This window comes from Camelus bactrianus, chromosome 23 (assembly GCF_048773025.1).
Source record: "Camelus bactrianus isolate YW-2024 breed Bactrian camel chromosome 23, ASM4877302v1, whole genome shotgun sequence".
NCBI lineage: Eukaryota > Metazoa > Chordata > Mammalia > Artiodactyla > Camelidae > Camelus > Camelus bactrianus.
The window spans coordinates 15003288-15027293 of record NC_133561.1 but is presented as its reverse complement, the minus strand read 5'-3'; the positions used below and the strand labels follow the sequence as shown (position 1 = coordinate 15027293).

The 24006-nt window shown below is 37.7% G+C and overlaps 1 protein-coding gene across 7 annotated transcripts in view; it reads right to left on the bottom strand.

Moving 5' to 3' along the window:
• DISP1 (dispatched RND transporter family member 1) overlaps window positions 1-24006 on the bottom strand; it is a 200118-nt gene that overhangs the window by 34521 nt on the left and 141591 nt on the right. For all 7 annotated transcript variants that reach the window (XM_074351659.1, XM_045509488.2, XM_010973982.3 and 4 more), the window contains one exon: window positions 17124-17649. In XM_074351659.1, coding sequence (XP_074207760.1) covers window positions 17124-17632 — 509 coding nt within the window. In that variant the 5' untranslated portion in view covers window positions 17633-17649. The remainder of the gene's footprint in view (window positions 1-17123; window positions 17650-24006) is intronic.

The window sequence follows — 24006 nt, the reverse complement described above, 5'->3', positions numbered from 1 at the left end:
CAGATATTTCTTACAGAGTAAACTCACATTCAACTCTAAGTCAACTGAGCATAGTAAGTTTTCCCAGAACCTGACTTATGTCATAGGTTGAAGTATTTTGGAGGAAAAGGCTTACATACGTAGAAATCAAGAGCCCTCCCTTGTAATAAATGTTAAAAACACCCTTTCTTTTCCTTCTTCCCAGCACTAAATCTGGCTCTTCCATATGGAAAACTTAAATCTCTTCATAATCTTGGCTTACCTCTATCATAAAATCTTTGGCAGAAGGATGGGAAAGATGAGTTACTACCTTCCCTAAGGAAGGCTGCCTAAGGACAGCCCTTTATTTTCTCAGCATTATTAAATCATTCATTTTTGTCATCTCTTCCACACCCTAAAAATTCCAATTCAGTGTGTGCACTTCTGAGCAGTGAAAAGTAAAAACACATTTTCTGCTCTCAAGTACCAAAATAAGAAGATGAGAGGCTGACAGAAGATGCAAGAGTGAAAGCAAATAAGGCAAGAAATGTGCAAGAATATGATTATGTCACAGAATATTCTACTTTACAGATTGCGAAATAAAATTGCAGCTTAACTTTGCTATCTTCAAATTAAGGAGAAATATATATACATATTTAAACAGTAAGGTGATAGCTCAGAGTGGAACTTGGTTTATTAAAAAAACTCTTCCTGGGATGCAGTGAGCATGCTAGCCCTTAAGCTTTCCTCCTGCCTCCAATCCCCCTCCCACTGCATAATCAGGAATATAAAAATTAATAGACTGTTGTCCCTGTCTTCCAAGTGTATAAAGGACTGGCTAAGAAGGTGAAAGGATATTTTAGAATTAAAGGGGAGAGATTCTTAACCACTGTATGTCATTCTTTTAAACCATTCATATTTCACCAAGTCTTCAATAAGAGGCACAGTGTTTAAGTGTTCAGGTTGATGGATTTTATATTCATGTAACTACCACTCAGATCAAGATATAGGACATATCCCAGAAACCCAAAAGGCTCGCCTGTGCCTCGTCCAGTCAATAATCATAATCAGAATTAACCAACATTCAGGCTTCTATTGCCATAGATTAGTTTAAGAGAGCCAAAGAAAAAAGTTTAAGTAGAACCTTTGGTAGTTAGAATTCAAATTAGTTCAAGTTTAGGGAAATAGGTGAAAATGAAGTCCTGGCATCATTTTAAATGGGTAACTCCTAGATGAGTCTTAACTGATCTTTTGAAGTTTTAGAAATATCTGTCCACATGACTGAGAAAGTAGAGATCTTAGATTCTGATCCTTTGTTTGGTGGGATATTTAAATAAAGATGTCACACATGCTACTGTGAACATAGGAATATCCATGACAGTGAAGAAAACAGATAAGAAATGGAGATCTGAAATTCTTAACAGTGGAGAGGACGGTAAGGGAAAAAAAACAGTGAGCAAGGTATTACGGAAATGACAGGCAAGTAAGGGTGGAAGAGGAGGCTCTGTTAACAGTGAGAGAGGTCAGAAAGGGTCGCAGTAGTTCAGATAAAAGGAGAAGCATAGGGTCATGAAAAGCATAGAGCCATGGAATGCACAAAAAAAAGAACAGTTTAAAAAGGGATGGTGAACAGGGATTACATGCTATTGAACTAAGGAGGAGAAGAAATGAGATCAGTTTGTCAAAAAGGTCCCTGACCCGAGTATCACCAGGAAAGGAATGATGGTTAAAAGTTAGACTGCAAGGTGTTAAAAAGGAAAGAGGTTATACAAAGTAAAAGCATTAAGTGTATGAAGATATCAAAAATAATAATAGTCAACATTTATGGAACTTCACAATGTGCCACACATTGTCCTAAGAACTTGACATATATTAAACAGTTTTTAATTCTTGAAACAATCCTAGGTGGTCAGTAGAGATTTTATAGATGAGGACTTGAAGCACAGAAAGGTTAAATAAGTTGCCCAAACTCACACAGCTAGTCAGTGTTAGAGGCAGGATTCAAGCCTAGGCAGTCTACTGCAGAGTCCAGCCTCTGAACCTCTAGGCTCTGCTCTAGCAAAAGATTCGTTGTTCTCATAATATAGTAGTAGGTGATGCTGCCCATGGATCAGGGGTTGAGAGAGTAAACTACGGTTCAAGTAAATTAGAGACAGAGGAGCATGTGAAAAAAAGCTGCTGTGGGAAATGTGTTTAGGAGTTAGCAGTGAGGACTGAATTTTACCAGACTGCATGAAGTCACATTAAGTAAGGTCTACAGTTTCCATTTTCTTACAGCAAGCACTGTTTGGTAGTCTGGCAGCTGGAGCAAAGGCATCCCAAACTCTGAAGATGACAGCATGGAGTGTGACATTTAGACTGGAGAATTCAATTTAGACAAAAAGAATATGTTACACCTAAAATCTGGAAGATCTATTTATTACCACTAGCATGTCCAAGAACCCACTGTGTGTCCCCCACTGGTGTTTAAGTACAATGCAGACAAGGCACAAAGAGATTGGAGAAATCAGGGGGGTTCTTCCTCAGGGTCTGTGCGAGGTGGCACCGTGAATAGGCCCTTCCTGTGATCTGAAGACGACTTGGGCAGCCCGAGGCAAGTCATCTGTGCTTGTCACGATTATTTGTGTGATCTGTGATCTGTGTGATCTCAGCTCTGCGGTTTCAACAATGAATTTGCACAAATGTTTACTATGTAGCAAGCACTCAGTAATTATTTCTGAAACTCCTACTAAAATGAAAAAAAAATTTAGCTAAAAAAAAATCATTCTCTTATGTTTGGGCAGCACAGAGATGTGACGAAGAGGAAAGGCTTCACAATTGGACAGACCAGGACTCAATTTCAGACTCTACTGCTTATTATTAACCATTTAATTAATCTTTTAAATGTTATTTAATTTTTTCAAGTCATAGTTTCTTCATCTATAAAATGGAAGTGACAAAAATAGCTCTGAATTCCTTGGGCTGTTTTCAGGATTAAATCAGAGAGTGCATGTAAAACATAGCACAATGTCTGGTATACAGTAAGGGTTCAATAAAACCATGTTACTATAAATTTAATTGAGACCTTATGCCATTAAAGTCCATTTTCTTCACCAAATACAGGCACAATGCATAACCAAGTTCCACTTCACAATTTTAAAAAATTCTTTATACTCAGAGACTAGTATTACTTTGGAATATTTTAGGATATTTGTAGTAATGATCGAACTTACTATTAAAATTCTTAGAAAGGTTATTTTACCATAAAATTACATAAAAGAGATACCCATGTGATAGCAGAATAAGAAATAATTTAAGTGTTGTGTAATCTAAATTGCAGTGTTGATGGAGAGCTGAATATTCCTAATTGCTTATATGACTAGATATATTTAAGTACCTCATTAACACAGAAGCAATTTACAGGTGATTATATTTCCATGCAAAGCCTACATCTGTAGGTGAGAAGAGGAGACACACCTCTTCAAAATGTCCTTCATCTCTTCCCATTTTGAAACCTTGATGAAACATGAATAATGTTCTATGTAAGTGTCCTCTAATTTAAATTTTACAGACTTAATTCACAGTGATGAATTGTTTTTCTTTTAAATCATGATTTTTAAACAGAACATCTGAGGTTAGTTATTTTAACTAAGGAAAACTAAAATATTTAGTGTCTAAATTATGTGATACTAAAAATCATGCTTATGTTGAATTTACCTCTCAAGATATATCTAGAACCCTGATTATGACCATTACTACTTTCAATAATGAACGTCCAAACGTTAAGTATAAAAATTTATGTTCTCATCACTGACAGGAATACGCCAGTCGAAGGCAGCGAACTGCTGAACTGTCTATGGATTATGGGCAATCCGACTGCTGACTCTCCTTTGACGTCTTTCACTTCTATCTATTTTACAGCCCACTTAAGCAAACAGTTGCTATTTATTAACTAAGAAAAACTTATCTCCAATTTAGCTGTTAAATCATTTGCAATTTTCCCCCTCGAGACATGAAGAATATCGCAGAGATGTGATAAAAGACTGCCGTGAACAATGATAAAAATGTGCATTCTGTATATATTTATAAATCCCCATGCCAACTAACCAAACTTGATGGCAAAAGAAAAATACCTGACATTTAAGGATGTCTGTCCAATGGGGATGATGAAAGGCAAAACTGCCCACTCATCGGATCTCCTAACCGTTACCTCAATTAGTAACCGAGCCTGGTAACCCATGAAGGCATTTCTATGCGATGCTCCATAAGACAAATATGCTTTGTGTATAATATACAATATTCCCTGTCTGTCCCACTCAGACTCAAAACCCCGTAAAGCTGGAACAAATCAGACTTTCATGTTCCAATTTAAGTGAAAAAAAGGAAGTTTTCTCTTATTAGTAGAGCCTGGTCCTAAAAACCAAGCAAGAAATTATGCGATTTCCCTCCAGGTATTTCAATAAACAAGAAAAGAACTGTGTTATACAGAACTGAGTGAGAAGGGGGAGGGGCGTCATTTCCTCTTACGTAATTAATTAATTACTTCTTCTTAAGATGATAGAGTTCCAAGGCCCAGCAGATCACTAGTTAAAGGGCAGCTATTCTGCTGTTCATTGAAAGGTGAGGGAAGCGGGGCATGGGAAATTCATTTTCAAATACTTTTTGTCCCTGCCACTTATAAGGAGGAGGGGAGGCAGGACTGGAGGTCAACATACCACAGGGTGCTGGTCCTGTGTGATGCAGACCCCCAAAAGGGGAATCTAAGAATGCCTCTTTTGCTCTCCCCCCCTTTTTAAGAAGCAGTTTAAAGCAATTAGCATTCTGCAAAGGACAATTGGTTAATTAAAAATATTTTTAAATGGTTGAAAAAGAATCTTTGCTTAAAAGGAAACAGTCTTCCTCAGCTCATGAAGTTAAATTTGCATGGTTTAGCTGAAGGTTATAAAGCAAATAGCCCCATGTGTTACATTTTAAATTTATACTAAATTATAAAGCACTTGCCCTGAAAGTCAAGCCTCTCCATGCCAGACTGTTGTTGTGAGCCCCGCACAAAACATGCTAAATGAGAGTATAGTATATACTTTTCTTAATAAGATGTGAATAATAATCACTAATAGGAGATCCAAGAAAAGCTCATAAGAAAGCCAGAAAAATCTTATTAAATTTAACTATCTTAAGAGGTTGGAATGCTGGAATGAATTTTGAAATTCTCAAGCCAAAATACTCACCAGACACTAACGCTGCTCACTTAGAATTTTAAGCTTTGGGAGATACAGGTCAAGGGTAAGGCGGTTAAAAAAAATTAAAACAATTTGGAGCTCAATGTAGGGTTTAACTCTGCCTCAGAGGGAGATATTTTAACAATCAAATAATACATTTAAATAAATCTCCCCTAAGGATTGCTTTACAATGAAGTGGTTCTTGTTTCTGGTAGCCAATACGGTAAGCCAATGGCTGACGGCTAAAGCACAAAGTCCTGGAATAATATCTTAAAAAAAAAAGACCCAGAATATTTAGTGTTGGCCAGGACCAAAAAAAATTATGAGTCTAGTTCCTGATTATATAGAAATGGAAACGAAGCTACAGTTATTAAGCAGATTTCTGTTTAACTTCTAAAATGTAGGGGGAAAAATCTGTTACAGTAATCTTATTCACTGAGCTCTGTCACCTTGTTCCTGACCACAGCTAGAAGATTCCTCCTCCCTGAAACACCTTTCCTTCCCTCACAAAACACACTCCTTCCCTTTAAAGACTTTCAATGCCAGGTCAAGGGGAACCATGGAAGGTTTCTGAGCAGAGGAGTGACATAATGAGAGCAGTGTTTTAGGAAAGGGGAGCTGGGCAGGCCCAAGTGACCACAGACGCACAAACAGGGTCTGCAGGAATGTGTGTGTTAACCGTCCATCCTTGCTTCTTGCTAGACACACAAAACAGTGTTCAGAAATAGTAAATTGCTCACATTCATGATAAAAAGCATCATACTTAAATCTCAAACTATTTGATAACTATCAGAGACCCGTATTATTCAAATGGGGAAAAGAAACTGGTTTAACTAAACCAACAACTCAGCAAATTCACAAAGAATAAGGCATCAGATCTGACTCTGGACCCTCTCGATTTATTCTTTCGAAGTCATAAAATACACACAAACAAAGAAAAGCCCAAACTCGTATTCAGGAATTTGTATTTCATCTGCCAGTTTTATAATCTGCTGATTGCTTATAAAGTCACTTATATTAGATTTGCAAATATCCTGGAGCTGGCCAGAGCTGAGCAAACAGAAAGGTTATTCTGGGCTGACTCTCCTCAGAGCACGGAGTCTCCTGGCCCCTCCCTGTCTTTCTCAAACGGATTCCAGAATCATATATGAAAGAAGCTTACTAAGAGCTGTGGGAGTGAACTGGGTGCCTAACTTTTCTTTCTCACATCTTCATGAATGAGGCTATAATTTTTTGAGAAGTTAGAAACCAGCGCAACTGTGGGGAGATTTAAAGGACAGGAGGAGATATTCCCCCAAAGAGGCTCAAACAACAATGAACAAAACAGCATTTTTAGGGAGACAGAGCCTTTTAAACCTTCTCCCATGCTTTGGAAAGTATCTTAGTCCAGGAGACCACTATGCCTGATTTTCATTATCAAAATAAAACGTCATAAAATTGAGCTGTGCATAAGAAGGATGTGGCTGATGGTCAATTATTCATTCCATTCAACAATTTCTTTTTTTTTTTCCCTTTATTGTTCAAAATCTTTTTTTTATTGAAGTATGATCAGTTTACAATGTTGTGTCAATTACTGGTGTACAGCATAATGTTTCAGTCATACATATACATACATATATTCCATTATAGGATACTATAAGATATTGAATATAGTTTCCTGTGCTATACAGTAGAAGCTTGTTGTTTATTTATTTTATGTATAGTAGTTAGTATCTGCAAATCTTGAACTCCCAGTTTCGATCATTCAACAATTTCTGAATGTTGACTAAATGCTAGGCACCTTGGTAGGCCCTGGAAATACACAAAAAGCCGTACAAAAAAAGGTTCAACAAGCCTAGGGAAATAGCAATGAGTGAAAGGCATCAGAACCAGGTAATTGCCGAATATAAAGTACTTAGACACTAGTAAGTGCTTCATGATGATTCCACAACCACTGGAACCCACTGTTTCGGGGAGCAGTCTTCTTTGACTCACTGTAGCTACTGTCCTCCAAAGGTTGAATGAGATGAACCTAGTAGGCAGCGTGCCCTGTGCCGCCTCCTCAGGGCCCATCTGGAGACAAAGGGCACCGCTTGCCAGGCTGCTTCACACTGGCTCCCACTCCCACGTCCTCCAGGCCTCCTTTCCCCTGTTTCAGGCAGCTGGTCTCCCTTCCAATTGTGAAAGACCCTTTTCATTTCCCATGACTCCTCCTCTAGGCTCTCCTATGACTCCATCTCTCTTTGGGACTCACATGACTCTGATTTTGGTACTCAGAGACTGTGGTTATTTTCACCCCATCATCGCTCTCTTATTAGACAATGAACTGCTTGATGGCAGTGACCAATCTGACTTTGTGAGGTTTTGAAAAAATTTCAGCTTTGTCAATTTTTTGCAATTAAAAGAAAAAGAAAGATGTCCTGAGAATTTGGGGGGTGGGCAATCATTCATTCAACAAATATTTGAGTTCCAAATATGCCCCAGGCACTAGGCTGTCTTTCAAACTCCAGTTGACTATTTGGTTTGTTCTTTAAAAAAAAGATATAATTTTGTAGAATCAATTTTGCAGAAAAGAACACAACATAGTACAGCAATAAAAATTCTCCTATAAATGTTAAGTTCTATCAATTCTTTTAAACTACACCTAACAATCCACTTAAGCTTTGAAAGAAGAGGCAGTAGTACAATTGTCTTTTCCCTGGAATTAGAGATGTAACTGATCTGGAACGGTGTCTTTTAAGTTTTACTGTTTGCTAAATATCTTACCTTTCTAAATGTTTTTAACAAAAAAGAAAAAGAAAAATTTGGACCCTTCCTTTTTTTCCTTCACTCTCTAGGATCTGTTAAACAAGCAGCAGTACTACAGAAAGGGGGTGATTAAAAAATACATATTTGCTTCATTCCAAAATGTTACATTAATTAATTTTATGAAATAAAGGGGGTATTGTTTCCTGACATTTATTATTATTAAAGTACAAGATGACCAGGACTCATATTCTGAAATGTATTACAGACTGTGCAATGCATTCCATGAGGCATAGCACACTCTAAAATCGGTTCATTTATAGCATAAAGAAGTCTCTACAAGAAGTCCTCCTAATAAAATCGGCCTTCACTCAGCCTGACTGCCAAGCTGACTTACTTTGGCAAGCCAGCTTGGAACATTTTAAATTTTACAAACATTATCCTGTTTTAAAAAAGTTAATTTTGACTACTTCAAGGAATGTAAAAATAAACCTTGGTTTCAGTGAAATCAAGATTACATCTTACCAGACTTCTAAAATTAACTGTCATAATCAGATTATACAATTAGTATAAAGTATAAAGGTTCTGAGTCTTTGAGGCTGGAGAGGCGCATTTATTCTTAACAATCCCTTTTTCCTCTTCCAGAAGGCAATTAGTGACCATCTTTTCCACTTGCTCTTTTCTGAAGTCGACGCGGTAAAGCATGCAATGTATAAATAAGAATGAAAAGCAATACATTGTGTATTTATTTAAACCAGGAATCAATGATAGTTTGATTTCTGAAACAATGCTAACAAAATTAAGTACCCACAGCAAAGAATAAAAACAACAAAAACTTCACAGGAGAAAATGCAGGGGACAAAAGTAGAAGGAGGGGAGGAAGGGGGCTCAGATTTGGCTCTAGCTCTGGGCTGTGTGCAAAATAGCCACTGTTATTCTCATTTTTACAGAGATAGAAACTCAGGCTGAGAGAGGTGAAATGTTTACCCAAGATCACACAGCTATCAAATGGCGGAGCCAGAATTCAAACACAGTGTGTCCCTTCTAAAGCCCCTGCTCTGCCTACCCCATACTATGCAGCAGTGAGAAAGGAGACATGGTTGAGAAAAGAAAAAATAAGAGTGGTTATGTGGCACCAACGATGAATTCTAGAGGCTAGCTATATTTATCTACTTTTCAGAAAAACTTTGTTTTTAATTTATATTTTAGATCTACTTCTAAAAAGCCCAGGCAACTGTAAATTCAAAAGTTGATACTTTTGCCTTCGGATTGATCTGCAGCAGTTTTTGTAAGATGTAACTGTGACCTCTAGAAGATGTTGCCTACCTGTTACAATTTTTTATCATACAGGGCTTCAGTCCTTCAGATTTTTGATGACGACAGATTTTATCTTTTGTCATTTCTTTGTTATATTTTAAACAAAATACAAGCAATCATACTCCAATTAATTAGAATGCTGTTGACAAAAAAGGGTATTTATTGTCAAATACTGCTGTTATTCTACCTCATCCAGGTTCCATTTGCTGCTACAGAGGTTAAAAAGGGGTCTCGGTTGCTTAAACAAAGCCAAGAAAGATAATTCTGTCCAATAAAATTTCTGCCACGATGGAAGTGGCCCATAACCGTGCTGTCCAATATGGTAGCCGCACGTCACTAGTGCCCGTTGAGCACTGGAAATGTGCCTTGTGTGAAGAACTGAATTTTTCATTTTATTGGACCCTGCTGAACAGCACAGGTCTAAAGAAGTCAGTTTAACCATTCCTTCCTGCAAAAGACACCTGCTTTGCAATCGTGGCCAGGTTACAATTTATAGCAACTGCATTTAAAGACAAATGCTTATTGTTTAGCTATTAGAAACCTTCCAATGGTAAGAGAGAAAAAGAAAGGAAAATGAATGTATAAAATGATATGTAGTCTGGTTCTCTTTTTGTATTAATATATAAGCCTGGCTTGTGCCTCTGCAAAAGCCCTGACATTTAACTTCTCTGCTCCAGAGAATACAGCAGCTATGCAGTCAATTTGTTGATCAAAGAAGTCTCTCTACCCAGGTCAGCCCATGCTGAAATCCAAGTATCTTATCCCATCCACATCACCTCCACATGTTTGAATCTGGGGACCATACTTGCAGTTTTTACCTCTGTCTCCATCACTTAACACTTAGTAAGTATTCATTAAATTCTTGCTAAGTAAGTGAGTAACTAACCTCGAATTTCTCCATTCGTTGCTCCATCTTAGAAAAGCCATCTGGGTTGAGTCTGGTGATTCGGGCAAATCAAAGACTCTGGGATCTGTGTCAATGCCCAGGTTCATGCTGCATTGCTGATGAAGTGTTCAGAGTGATTTTTGGTTCAAATTTCCTAGCTAAATAAAATAACGCAATCGCCCGGGATTAGGGAAAAGGGAAGGGTGGATCATTGCAGGCCAGGTGCAGCAAAGTAAGACCCTTTGGAAAATGATGCTCAGGTCTAGAATATACCCCTGGGCGTGATACACCATATACAAAGGAACCAGATTTCAAGTCGTAGATTCTCTCTCTTTTAACATAATACAAGAATTCTCATTTCTTACTTTTTAGGAGTTCTTTGCACAGAAAGGAACTAGTGTCCTAAGGGGAAACAACAACAAAAAACCTCTGAGAAAAGTGAGTCTGAAATTGGAAAAGTAATTTTAAAAAACCCAAAGAGAAAGGAAATATAGGTTACAAAAATTATATAGTCACAATGTATGGGGAGGCAGGGACAATGTTTATTTAACCTTTCAGGGGCTATGTTTATTTAACCTTTCAGGGTCTGAGCTAATGTTAGGGTCCATGGTCCCCTCTGCCAAACCTTAACTCGGTATAGCTCTAATTCCTCCAGGGTGCCACGGGGAACATTCAAAGTGACCATCTGTCTAAGAAATCACCCTCCCAGAAATAAAAATGCATTTGGCAGGTACCCAAAACTATCACAGGTTCCCTACCATGATAATGAGTCTCTGGCCATTGCCAAGTATCACTTAGAGAGTCCTCTGTTACGATCGAGAACATTTTTCAACACCAAATTAAAAGTTACGTATAGTTTGGATTAGAAATCTTGTGTGCTATTTTTGGGTGCAGAACTCCTTATTAATTGTGTCATAATACCATGACCCTTTCACTTTAATATGGCAATAAGAAGATTCCCAAATGAATAACTCAAAACCTCGCATCAACCAGCACACATGGAACGTGACTGGCTCCTGAAGCACGTTTTCCAGATCTTTGTAGGACAAAGAGCAGAACATTTCCATGCAGACTTTCAGACAACTGGACTGTGTTCAGGATGTAAAACTAGTTAAAGCTCTCTCTCCTGACCATCCAAATGACTCCTTCACTCTGGCCATCCTGTTCTCTTTACTCTTGCTTAAGGATGCTTTCACTTTTGCACGCTTTCCCCTTGCAACTTCCCCCCACCTTCTGTGCTCTCCCTCCTGTGGTCCCTTTATCATGTCTGGTCCTCCCACAAGGGTCACTCAAGTTCTCTCTTCTCAGGCTGCCCCTAACCTATAGGATCCTTCCCACCTCTGAACTCCTGAGTTCTTTATTGTTTCCACTGCAAAAGAAACTTTTCCTTATTGTTATGGTACTTTTCTCTTCTTTAACTCCCCAGGTGATCCTGATGACTTGTGGGTATCAGCTGTGTTCCTAGGTAGGCAACACTACTTTGCCTTTTCTAATTCCTTAGTGCTCTCAACCAGTCACGTGAATTAACAGCCGAGCAAATGAGTATGACGCTAGGAATCTACAAACGAAAAAGCTGGAAGCTTTAAAATGAGATCAATTTAAACTACTTAATGTTTGGTGATAAATGGAATTAAAAGAGGATACACTAAATGTGATCCTTGCAATGATCTTAATTTAATCCATCAGAAGATTAGCAGAGAATTTTAAAAAACAAACACACACACACAGGTGACTGATTCTAATGAATCTTTTAGAAACATTTATTACAGCTCAAAGAGTCAAGAAGGGATGAATGAGAATCTACTGTACTGCAAAAGGTGGGGAAAAGAGGAATGGGAGCATGACCAACTGAAAGGAGGTGGCAAATACACTGAGATAAAATTATATTTTGCATTTGACTGACTCTTAAAACATTCTCTATGGTTTAAGTACTTTATAAACAAATAGCAACTTTAAAAAATAAAACAAAATACAAACCAGATGGGCATGCATCTGTGGTGCAGGTGCAAAGAGCAATAGCATGTGAAGGTACCTAGAATCTTTCATCTATACAGTTTTCCTAGAGAGCCGTCAACCTTCAAGACACTCTTTAAGCAATGTGAACACCGTGTACTTTTATGAAGTCATGAATTCATCTTAAACATTAATTGAATAATACTTCCTTAAGTATTTGAGATGATCAGTTTTTTAAAAAGCAACATTCCAGAAATCACAAAAGGAAAACAAACAGACGTAGAGAGTTCCTGGTGGAGATCAGCCTCTAGAACCTTTGTTCCAATAATTCTCCTAAAAGTGCTGAGTAGAATAAGTAATAGAAGGCAGCGAAGTGTTGTATGACATCCTCATTTTCAGAATTTCTTAGCGAGGACATCCCACGTAGACTATCCCAAACGCCCTGCTCTCCCTTACACAGTAGCTATTTCCACATCCACATTTGCTTCCGAGCTCATCTTACTGGTTTGAGAAAGAGAGACATAGTACCTGGCTGGGTGCCTTTCCCATAGCACAGTCCTGCAAATAAATGCATACTGGGCTGAGTCTAAAAGTGACAGTTTTCATTCCAGGATAATCTCCAACAGTATAGTTTTCCTAATGTAATTGTCATGAATTATCCAGCATCCTCATTCTTTCAAGAAATCCCAAAGGATCACACTCTTCCACTATTACTGCCCACCCCCCGCCCCACCCAAGAAGCCCTGCTTGCTCAGAGCTCTTCCCCCATCCTCTCCATCTTAGTGACTGCCATTACCACCTACCCACCTCGTTGCTCAAGCCAGGAAACTGAAAATCAGTTGTGATTCTTCTTCCCTTCCTCACTCATATCCAGTTGTTCACCAAATCTAGTAGATTCTACCTCATAAATCTCTCTAGCATGAAATTATTTCCAAATCTGGGATTGTCTCTCACCTGAATTACTGCAGCAAGCCTTCTAATGGTCTCCCTCCCTACAACAGTCCTGACCCGGTACAGTTTACTCTCCACAACACAGGTTATGGACCGCTACTAAAATGTGACTCTGAGAGTGCGTCTTTTCTGCTTAAAAATCTGTAGTGTCACATCCGTTAGGATGGCTATGATAAAAATTAAAAAAAAAAAAAAAAACCAAAACAGAAAATAACAGTGTTAGCAAGGGTGGGCACTGCTGAGGGGGTATGTAAAGTAAAACAGCAGCTGTGGAAACAGTCTGGTGGCTCCTCTAAAAACTAAACACAGAGTTACCATATGATCCAGTCACAGCACTTCTGGGCATATAATCAAAAGTGAAAGTAGGACTCAAACATCTCTGTACCCCCATGCTCACAGCAGCAGTGTTCACCATAGCCAAAAGGTGGAGCAACCCAAGTTGCTGTTAAGTGGATAAACATATTGTGGTATCAATATATAATGGGATATTATTCAGCCTTAAAAAGGGAGAAAATGTTGATACATGCTATGACTTGGAATGAACCTTGAAGACATTATACTAAGTGAAATCAGACAGTCACAAAAGGACAAATACTGTATGATTCCATTTATATGAAGTACCTAGGGCAGTCAAATTCATAAAGATAGAGAACAGAATGGTGGTTGCCAGGGGCTGGGGGAGGGAAGAGTGGGAAATTATTGTTTAATGGGTATGGAGTTTCAACTTGGGAAGATGAAGAATGTTCCAGAGAAGGGATGGTGGTCATGGTTGCACAGTAGTGCAAATGTATTTAATGCTACTGAACTGTACACATAAAAATGGTTAAAATGATCAATTTTATGTTCAGTATATTTTTCACAATATAAAAAGTCATGCACACACAAAAATCTATAATGCCTCCACACTGATCTCAGGATAAAGTCCAGAGCTCTCCTACTGTGGTTTACAATGTCCTTCAGGATTTAATCCGAATACACCTCTCCTCTAGCTACTAGCCTCTCTTTTTTAAAAGATTCCACACCTGTACAAATGGCCAATAGACATATGAAAAAATGATCAATATCACTAATTATCAGAGAAATGCAAATCAAAACTACAATGAGGTATCACCTCACACCAGTCAGAATGGCTATCACTAAAAAGTCCATGAATAATAAATACTGGAGAGGGTGTGGAGAAAACGGAACCCTCCTACACTGCTGGTGGAAATGTAATTTGGTGCAGCCATTACGAAAAACAGTACGGCGATTCCTCAAAAAATTAAAAATAGACTTACCATATGATCCAACAATCCCACTTCTGGGTATATATCTAGAGGAAACTCTAATGCAAAAAGATACATGCACCCCAATGTTCATAGCAGCACTATTTACAATAGCCAAGACATGGAAGCAACCTAAATGTCTATCAACAGATGACTGGATAAAGAAATTGTGGTATATTTATACAATGGAATACTACTCAGCCATAAAAAGAATAAAATAACAGCATTTGCAGCAACATGGACGGACCTAGAGATTGTTATTCTAAATGAAGTAAGCCAGAAAGAGAAAGAAAAATACCATATGATATTACTCATATGTGGAATCTAAAAAAAAAGGACACTATGAACTCACCTACAAAACAGAAACAGACTCCCAGACTTAGTAAACAATCTAATCTTATGGTTACTGGGGAAAGAGGGTGGGAGGGGATAAATTTGGGAGTTTGATATTTACAAATGTTAGCCACTCTATATAAAAATAGATTTTTAAAAAAGTTTCTTTTGTATAGCACAGGGAACTATGTTCTATCTCTTGTAATAACCTATAATGGAAAAAAAATGAAAATGAATATATTTATGTATATGCAAGATTGAGACATTGTGCTGTACACCAGAGACTGACACATTGTAATTGACTGTACTTCAGTAAAAAAAAAAGAAAAAAGAAAAAAGAAAAAATAGGTTCTATGTCTGCTACAGTTTATCAAAGGCTCAAATTCTTCAGATAAAATTTTAATAAGAAAAATTTCTCACACAATATTCCAGTTTCTTTTACAACTTTTCTGATGGAAAAATATGGCATTTTGTTTTATCAGTTTTTTTTTTAATGCCATTCTATTTAAAGTTGTATGTACATAGGACTCTCATTCCTTTAAAATTTGGTCATTGAGAAGCGCTAAGCCAAAGTCCTGAAAAAACCAACATGCCTGTTGGTATTGAAACAACTGGTTGCTTGTGCGTTGTTTTACCATTTTGTGAAGTTTTTCAAAGGAGGAGTCGTCTTCAGAATGTGGAACTATCTGTCTCATCTCACACTCTGCACCCATATAATTTATGATTCGAAAATATCAATGTTTTTATGACTATACAATTTCAAAATCAACCACTTAACCACAGTCTCACTCAGAGTGGAAAGAGCCTAAAACTGGCCGGGCAGCACAGTGCCGTCAGGACCAACCTTCTAAGAAATGACTTTGGAGAGTGTTCTTATCATACATAGTTCCTCAAACTAAAAGACTCTCACATCTGATATGGAAAAATGGATTCAGACCCTGTAGAAACACTGCAGAGGACTCCTCACTCTCTGTCTTTCTCTTCCTCTCTTTTTAAAAGAGTGAAACCAGATCATCTCAACAGCATCTGAAACCTGATAAAGCTGAAAAGTATTTATTACTTAATCCCTGTCTAGCTGTGACTCTTTTTTTCTATTGAGGTATAACTGACATATAACATTATATTAGTTTCAGGTGTAGAACATAATGATTCGATATTTGTATATATTGCAAAATAATCGCAAGAAGTCTGGTGAACATCCATTACCACACATACTTAAAAAATTTCTTCTGTGATGAGAACTCTTAAGATCTACTCTCTTAGCAACTTTCAGAAATACAATGCAGCATTACTAACTCTAGTCACCATGCTGTACATTACGTCCTCATGACTTAAAATTTATTACAGAAATGGAAGTCTGTACTGACTCTTAAATTAAAAGTGAATTTGCTACATGCATATGATGGATTACTACGTAGCAATAAAAAGGGAAATGAATACACATAGCAACCAGGCAGTCTCAAAAATGTTATGCTGAGTCGAAATTGCCAGACACAAAAGAGTACCTACAGTTTTATAGCAAACAGAATAATCTGTGGTAACAGAACTCAGAACTGTGCTTCTGGTGAAGACAGTAGGAATCTTCTGGGGTGACAGAAGTTTCTACACCTGACTGAGGTGTGTATTACACTAGTGTATGCAGGTGTCAAAACAGATCAAACTGTACACTTAAGATATGCACATTTCCCTGTATATAAATTATACCCTAACTTTAAAAAGAAAATGTTCTCTTCTAGCGCTTTAAAAACTTTTTATTTCCAAAAAATGTGAAATGGTTCTTGGTCTCTACAGAGTACCCAGTATTTCATAAAATATATTACCATTGCTCACCTGCAATACATGTGGCTTACCCTTGAGAAAAACAGCTGAAAAGCGCATGTCAGAGAAACAATGGCCTGAGCTGGGAAGGATGTGGCAATGATAGAGATTTTTCTAGTACTTTTCACTCTACCAGATCTGAAAATGCTTTACAAAAATTATTTTTTCAAGTCCAGTGCTACAAATTTATAGGTTTCATCTGCTGTGAAAGAACTGTTGCTTTCGTACGATCTCAACATATTACATAGTCACCCAGATAACATGACTAAAAATTGTAAGTAGAGCCGTAAGGAAGCAACTGGTTTTATACCACTTTTTCATAAACACTGACCACTATCAATAATAGCAAATACAAGACTCCTATTTAGGCTGCCTCATGACAAATATAACCCCCGTGTTTAGTAACAGAAATTACTAACAATAAAGCCTTATACTGAACTTTATAATTCAAAGCCTACCAGGGACACCTACCCAGCTCGCAGACAAGAAAAAAGGAAGGGAGAGTTTAATTGACTAAGATGTTAACAGATAAAACAGGTGTAATATTCGTTCATTTGCATTTTAGTAGGCTTCACACAATCCATGAAATGCACATTTTTCATTGGTTTCCTTTCCCTGACACATTTTTCCCTCCTTCTTTTGGAGAAATCAACAGAAGCTGTCACATTCACACAGAATCAGCTGAATGCTAACGTCCAGCAAAGCTTTCACACCACTCACCTTATGCTGGCTATGTGCTGCTGCACTGGCTGATGCTGAAAATGGTCAGGCCACGGATGATGCAGGCAGAAGGATGGAGAGGGCTGGAGACAGCACGCAGTCTGATACACAGGTGAATGGTTTGGACAGAGAGATGCAGAGTACTCTGCGTGTGGCTGCATGCAACACGAGGCCAAAGTGGGAGGTGCTGCAGGGCCAACCTCGGGATGGCACTCTTGGTGACTGTCATGGCCAGTCAAAGGGTGATGGTATGGGCAAGGATGGCAGCACTGGGACAACCTCTGAGGCGTTCTTTGGTCATCTAAAGGCAGAAAGGATGATTTAACTGTGCCATTAACTTGCAGGCATCCATTTGGACTCACTTTTGTTCTTGGTGCTTCTTTGGGTGTGAGCTGCTGGGCTGCAAGGTCTCCATCACAGGGGGTGAGGGGACCAGGGGTGGTAGCACTGGTTGTGATGCTGCCATTGCTCAGAACCACAAAATCATTGTTTCCGTTGCTCATAGCCATGCTCCAATTTCTTGGCCCTAAGAAAAGAAAGGATAGAAAATCATCAGGCTACAGTCCAGCAGGCAATTATATAGAAAAGACAGGAAAAATAATAAAAAAACAGCTCTTTGAATCCTCCCCACTCCCCAAAAAAAGACACCAATGAACTTATTTACAAAACAGAAATAGACATAGAAAACAAACTTATGGTTACCAGTGGGGAAGGGATAAATTGGGAGTTCGAGATTTACAGATACTAACCACTATATATAAAATAGATAAACAACCAGTTTCTACTGTATAGCACAGGGAACTATATTCAATATCTTGCAGTAGCCTATAGTGAAAAAGAATATAAAAAGGAATATATGTATGTACATGTATGACTGAAACATTATGCTGTACACCAGAAACTGACACAACATTGTAAACTGACTATATTTCAACTTAATTAATTAACTTTAAAAAAGGAAAACAGCTCTTTGAAAGCAAGGGTTCTTTCAGGAGTTGGAAAAGTGTTGGGGGAAGGCCGGCAGCACCTGGAAGAGAAGCAGCCAATGCGTTCGGCCCCCTGTTCTTTCCTGCCGGCTACTGCACGTACCTTGAGAACCCTCTCCTATCCTCTTCCTTCCTTCCCGCCCCTCCCCTACTTTCTGTGCCTTTCTTTTCTCCTCATCCGAGCTGTGCAAGTGTCAGTTAAGAATTAGAGCATTTTAGGATGGGGGTGGTGATGGGGAGGAGAGAGAAGATACCACTATCAGCTATAAGTATCAATAATGGTATCAATATTAATACCCAGAGGATACTCATTGTACTAGGATGCAAATTTAGCATTACTGATTTATTTACTTTTTGGACAGAGCTCATCAAACACTCACACACATACACACATTCAGTTATATAAACAGCAGTGCTATAAGAAATGGAAGAATTAATGTGGACATTAAAAATTTTATTTATAAATTGTTTCAGTGAAAAGACAAAGCATTTCTAAACATCAAAACATATATGTAAATCAAGTAGATGTTACTTTTCTCATCAGTTTTATCATCACTTTTGAAAGTGGTCTGTCTGTCAATCCCAACTTCCTTTTACAATGACCATTAAGAAGGATTCTGAAGTGCAGTGAACACAGTTGCTCTCTCCTTCAGTAAATCACTCCTGCGTATAAAGACCCACTATAAAACATTCAAATAATATACTCAGCACAAAGCAATGGTAGTTAAATGGATTATCCAACTAGTAGGAAGCCAGGGTAGATACACTGGTATGAGCCCCAAACTGACCCAGGAGGCACAAACTCTAATCTTCCTTCCATGACTTTCTGAATATGCCATCACAGCAAGACCTGCTCACTTAAGCTTCTGTTGACTGAAGGACATATCCTCCCTTTTGTTGTGAACAAAAGAAAAAGCTGTATGCAAATATCCTGGAAACAATAAAACATAGCAACTGAAGGCCATCTAAAAAAGGCACTAGACTTCTTAAAATGTTAATTGACATTTAAAATGTTTATTTGTATGGTTCGGTGAAAGAGTCTAGATCATGTAAGAAGCAATCGCTGGAGGAGATAAATGCAGTCATTTCTCAGAATTCAAAACCCTCATTGTACAAACACCCCACAGGAATCACGGAAGGCACATGCTTTCTCTTGCCTCCACCCATGACTCATACCCCCGAGCCTTCTCTTCCGACCTCAGCCGAGCTGCCCGAGCTGATGAGATCTGCTGGGCTGAATGGGGGGGATCAAGACCTCCTCCTGACCCTTCCATCAGGGTAGAAGGAAGACGTTTTCTGGTTTGGGTGTGTTCTTACCATCCTAGATTGGTTAACATCATCTCAGAGAGTCTTTTCTCTAAATATTAATTCAATCAATCCTACCAACTCCAACCACAGCTGTCGGGTGAGTTATGCTAGTGCAAAGACTCTAACCACAAAAATCCTCCAAGTTTTCACGTGAAACTGAGCTTAACACAGAGTGCCATCAACCTTGAACACCCTTCAATTTGCCCTGAAATCCCCTCTACAGTCTCCAAAATTTCATCTGTTTCCTTATCTTCTAATTGAATCTGCTTTTCCTCAGGAAAAATAATTTTTCTTCTTTGTCACAAGAATTACAACTATCATTGTCTCTCATTTTTATTGCAAATGCATCATTCTGTAGTTACAAAAGAGTTAAATAGATTTTTGCAGGCCAGCCGAGGGACCTAATCACCATTTATAACATTTTTTTCCCCAGCGTGGTTCAAGTGCCAAATAACTGACTTAAAAATGAATTTTGGGAACACAACTTGTTTTGTAACTTGGAGACTTCTTGTTATAAAGTAGGTATGAGTGGACAGTAAGGAATAATTTGAACTCTGACTTTGGCTTGTATTTGAAGTTAAGTCATATGAGCTTTCTACGATTTAGTTTCTTTAATCATAAAATGGCAACAATCAAACTGACTTTATAAATAAGTTGTGAATTATAAATAAAAAATAATAAAAAAGGAAAAATACACAAAAATGTGTTCTAAGAAATGTCTACAGATTAAGTTCAGTGGGTGTGTTTGTGTAAGACCTCAGGTGACCAGGAGAATAGCAAAGTTTCAATCTGAAGTCGAGTTGACCTTTAAGGACACACAGAGAAAGACCTTCTTTCATTAGAACTGAAACAAATGAGAAAAGATTTTGAGAGAACCGGAAAGAAGATGAGATAGAGGAAGATTCAACATCATAAAAAGGAATTACTGTGATAAATGTAAGGCTATGTGATTACAAGTGCAGGGGTAACAGTATTTATGGTGGAAGTTTAAAACATGTTTTGGATCAAACATAATGAACCACTTTAAAAGAGCTATGTTGAAATCACCTGTTTTCCCCAGGGCCATAACACACAGGAACTGCCAAAAGAAAGCTAGTCTTGAGGTGCTGGCTTGAGGTATGATGAGGTCCACAGCCAGATATTTCAGTGTATTTCCTGTTGTTCATGAATATAATATGCCAATATCAATACAACCAAAGCCACTAATCTCACACCCCCTATTTCACTTTTCTACTAGCATTTTCATGTCCTGAGTCCTTTAGCCATTTGGGGACTATGAGTCCTTTGGCCAAGGACAATCTTTTGATTAGATTTTTAAATTAAAGATTTTTTTTTCTTTGAGCCTCACTCAGTTCTTTACATGTATAAACCAGGATACAAATCAATGTCCATCTCATAGGATTATTACGAGAATGTAAAAATGTTTTGAAAACCATAAAGGGATATGTATTTACAATGGAATAATAATTACTATTGCTTGATTGAGTGATGAGAATATACAAAAAATATAGAATGATGTTTCCTAGTTTCAAAGCTCAAATTATGTTTTAAAATGGCATTGGAGATATCTGTAGCTTAGAAGAAATGGCCTGAGTAGGTATGAATTTGAAAGCTGACTCTTACTAGTTACTGACTCTGAGAATCTGGGTCAAGTTACTTACACTCTTAGAGACTCTAAGTCTTGGTTCTTCTTAGAGTTAAATTTGTTTGAAATGCAAATTGGTACAACCTTCTAAGAGAGCAACATGGCACTACTAATCAAAATTTAAAATGCCCTCATCTCTTGACTTACATTTCTATTAGGAGTTTATCCTTTGGATATACTTGAACAATGTGTAAAAATAAGTGTCTGGATAAAGATGTGATTGCACCACTGCTTATAATGGTGAGAAATGAAAACGATCTAAATTATCAATAGGGGACTTAAATTCTGTTATACCCATACATTGGGTATTCTGCACAACAAAAAAGAATGAGTTTGATCAGGATTATTGTTAGGGGAAGAAGTCCAAAGTAAGTCTTTATGTGTGAATAAAACCTAACTGCAGAACAGCCTATATGGTATGAATCTATTTCATTAAAAAAAAAAAAAAAGCAGGCGAGACACACATACGTTATCAGTATATACATAAATAATTTCTAGAAGGACACAGGAAAATGCTAACATTGTTTCCTGCTGGAGAGTTGGACTGGGCCATGGAAAAGTAGACAAGAGTTTCACATTTTACTTTTTGTATTGCTTGCAACTTTTACTATAAATGAGTCTTCTTTATAGTAATAAATTTTAATAAAACAACATATAAAGCTTTTAGCACAGTGACTAATAAGAACAAAAGGTAATTATTATTAAAATGCAAAAACAGGTACAAATTTATTTTACCTTAAAGGATAACTAGTCATCTATTTACCGGATGCATTTTAAATTATCTTCCAATATATATCTGCTCTCACACAGTAACACTTTACACAATATATTAAATAATTGGATAAAACAGGAAATCAAAATTGAGTTAAGAAGCAAGAACAGAGAAATACAAACTATTCAGAAAAAGGTTTTCAATATATCTTCTCTCATAGCTTCCAAATTTCTGGAAACATAAATTATTATTTTTTGGACCAAAGCTATCTATGAACCAAAAGCACCATGACTAGTTTTCATAAGCATTAAGCAGACAACACAGAGAAGAAACATAGAGGCACTTAAACCATGTTGAATTGTATAGAGAAAAGTCATCAGAGCTCACGTGATTAGAAGGTTCAAACAATTGTACCCTAGTCTGGTTTGGGACTCAGGAAACTTACACTTACAAGATAAAAGGAGATTACCCTGTTTGAAACACTAAAATTAGTAACTCATTGAAAATGCTATCATATAATCATAGTAGGAACTGTTTGAATATGAAGTTTTATTCATCAACATACTATATACCAAAATTTGTTAATGACACACAATTTACCTCAAAAGATGCATTCAGTCTATTTAGGTGTTCAACATTTACAAAGTGTTATGAACACCTCATAGTAGCTCCTTGAAATTGGAAGTCAGAACTGCTAGTGTGGCCAGAAAACTGTCAAGTTAAAATCTAAATGTAATGTTGAAAGAGAATACACAGGCCTGTTCCAATTACCACAGCAACCACTCAGCAAAGCCATCACTATCCTTAACAAACACAGGGCTCAGATGGCCTGGAGGAACAACATCTTCCTCCCCATCAACAGTTACAATGGTTCACCTCTTAGGTACTGCCAAACACTTTCACACACGTGATCTCACTTGAGCTGATCCCCCTAACAGCCCTCAGAAAAATAGGCATGGCAGGCATGACCACTCCACTGTGCAAAACAAAAAACTGGAGACACAGAGTCTCAACTGGTAAGGCCGGGAAGTCTGCTACCGAGATTTTGAGGGCGTCCTGTGAAACTACAGTCCCCAAGCTCAGATAAAGTATTCTAGAATAACCCTTTGCTTCATCAGATTCATGAACACCAAACTTAACAATAAATGGCAAGTCTGGATCAAAAACAAGATCCTATACTGTAGCCAATCATCTTTTTCAGAAGAGTGCTGCGCCCTTCCCTACAGCTTCACTAGACAAAACACAAAACCCTGATACAGTTGTTTCTCAAACATAAGGATCACTTGGGGATGCTGCTAACACATAGATTCTGATCTAGTCCATTGGGAGTGGGGCAAGAATCTTCCAACAACGTGCCCATACTGTTGGTCCCTGGAACACTCTGTGTAACAAGGCAAAACCACAAACTAGTGGGGAGGCTACAAGAGAATTAGGCCTAAGTAGTGACAAAATGATGCACAATTAAAGCAGAATGGATCAAACAAGTAGGGAAATGATAACAGCTGACAGAGAAATAAAGGCCCATTTTTCTAATTTAGGCAGAGAAAAGTAACATGTTTTACCAGTTAGAGTTTCTAATTGATAACCAAGTTTCATTATGGCTTATTTCATGACTCCTAAACTGCTGTGTGCATAAAAATAACAACCAATCAGATTTTAATTTTTTTGGTGTAATGTATATGGATTGAAGCACCTTGCCCAGTTAACTGGGTGAGACAGTCTTTTTCTCTCAAGTGATACTAGATATTGGAAGATGAACATATAAAGATACCTGAGGTCTTTTTTTTCACACCAGGTATATAGGCAGTTTGGAAAGTACCTGTATCCATTACGCACCAAATCTGTTCTAATATGAAATCGGTCCCCTAAAATTGCTTGATGCTTCTAAAATGGTGGCCTCATTTCTTATCACTGGTACCAAGATGGCCTATTAATACTTAGTGCTACGGCCAGAAAATAAACAGCTTCTCTATATGCGCCAGAGAAACTGACAATCATATTTTGGCATCTTCTGTCGTATGAGCTACTACAGCTGGATGGCAGGACGGCAGCCAGGCTCTGTCTCTAGGAATAGTTTTCCCTTCAAAGGATTATTTAAAAAATTTTTTTTCAAATCATCTTACTATAGATGAAGTATTGTGAGGAAAGCGTTTGACTCAACACCTTCATGAAGATCTTATTAAACCCACTATAGAGAAAACTGAGGGTCAAAAATATTATAGGGATAATCAA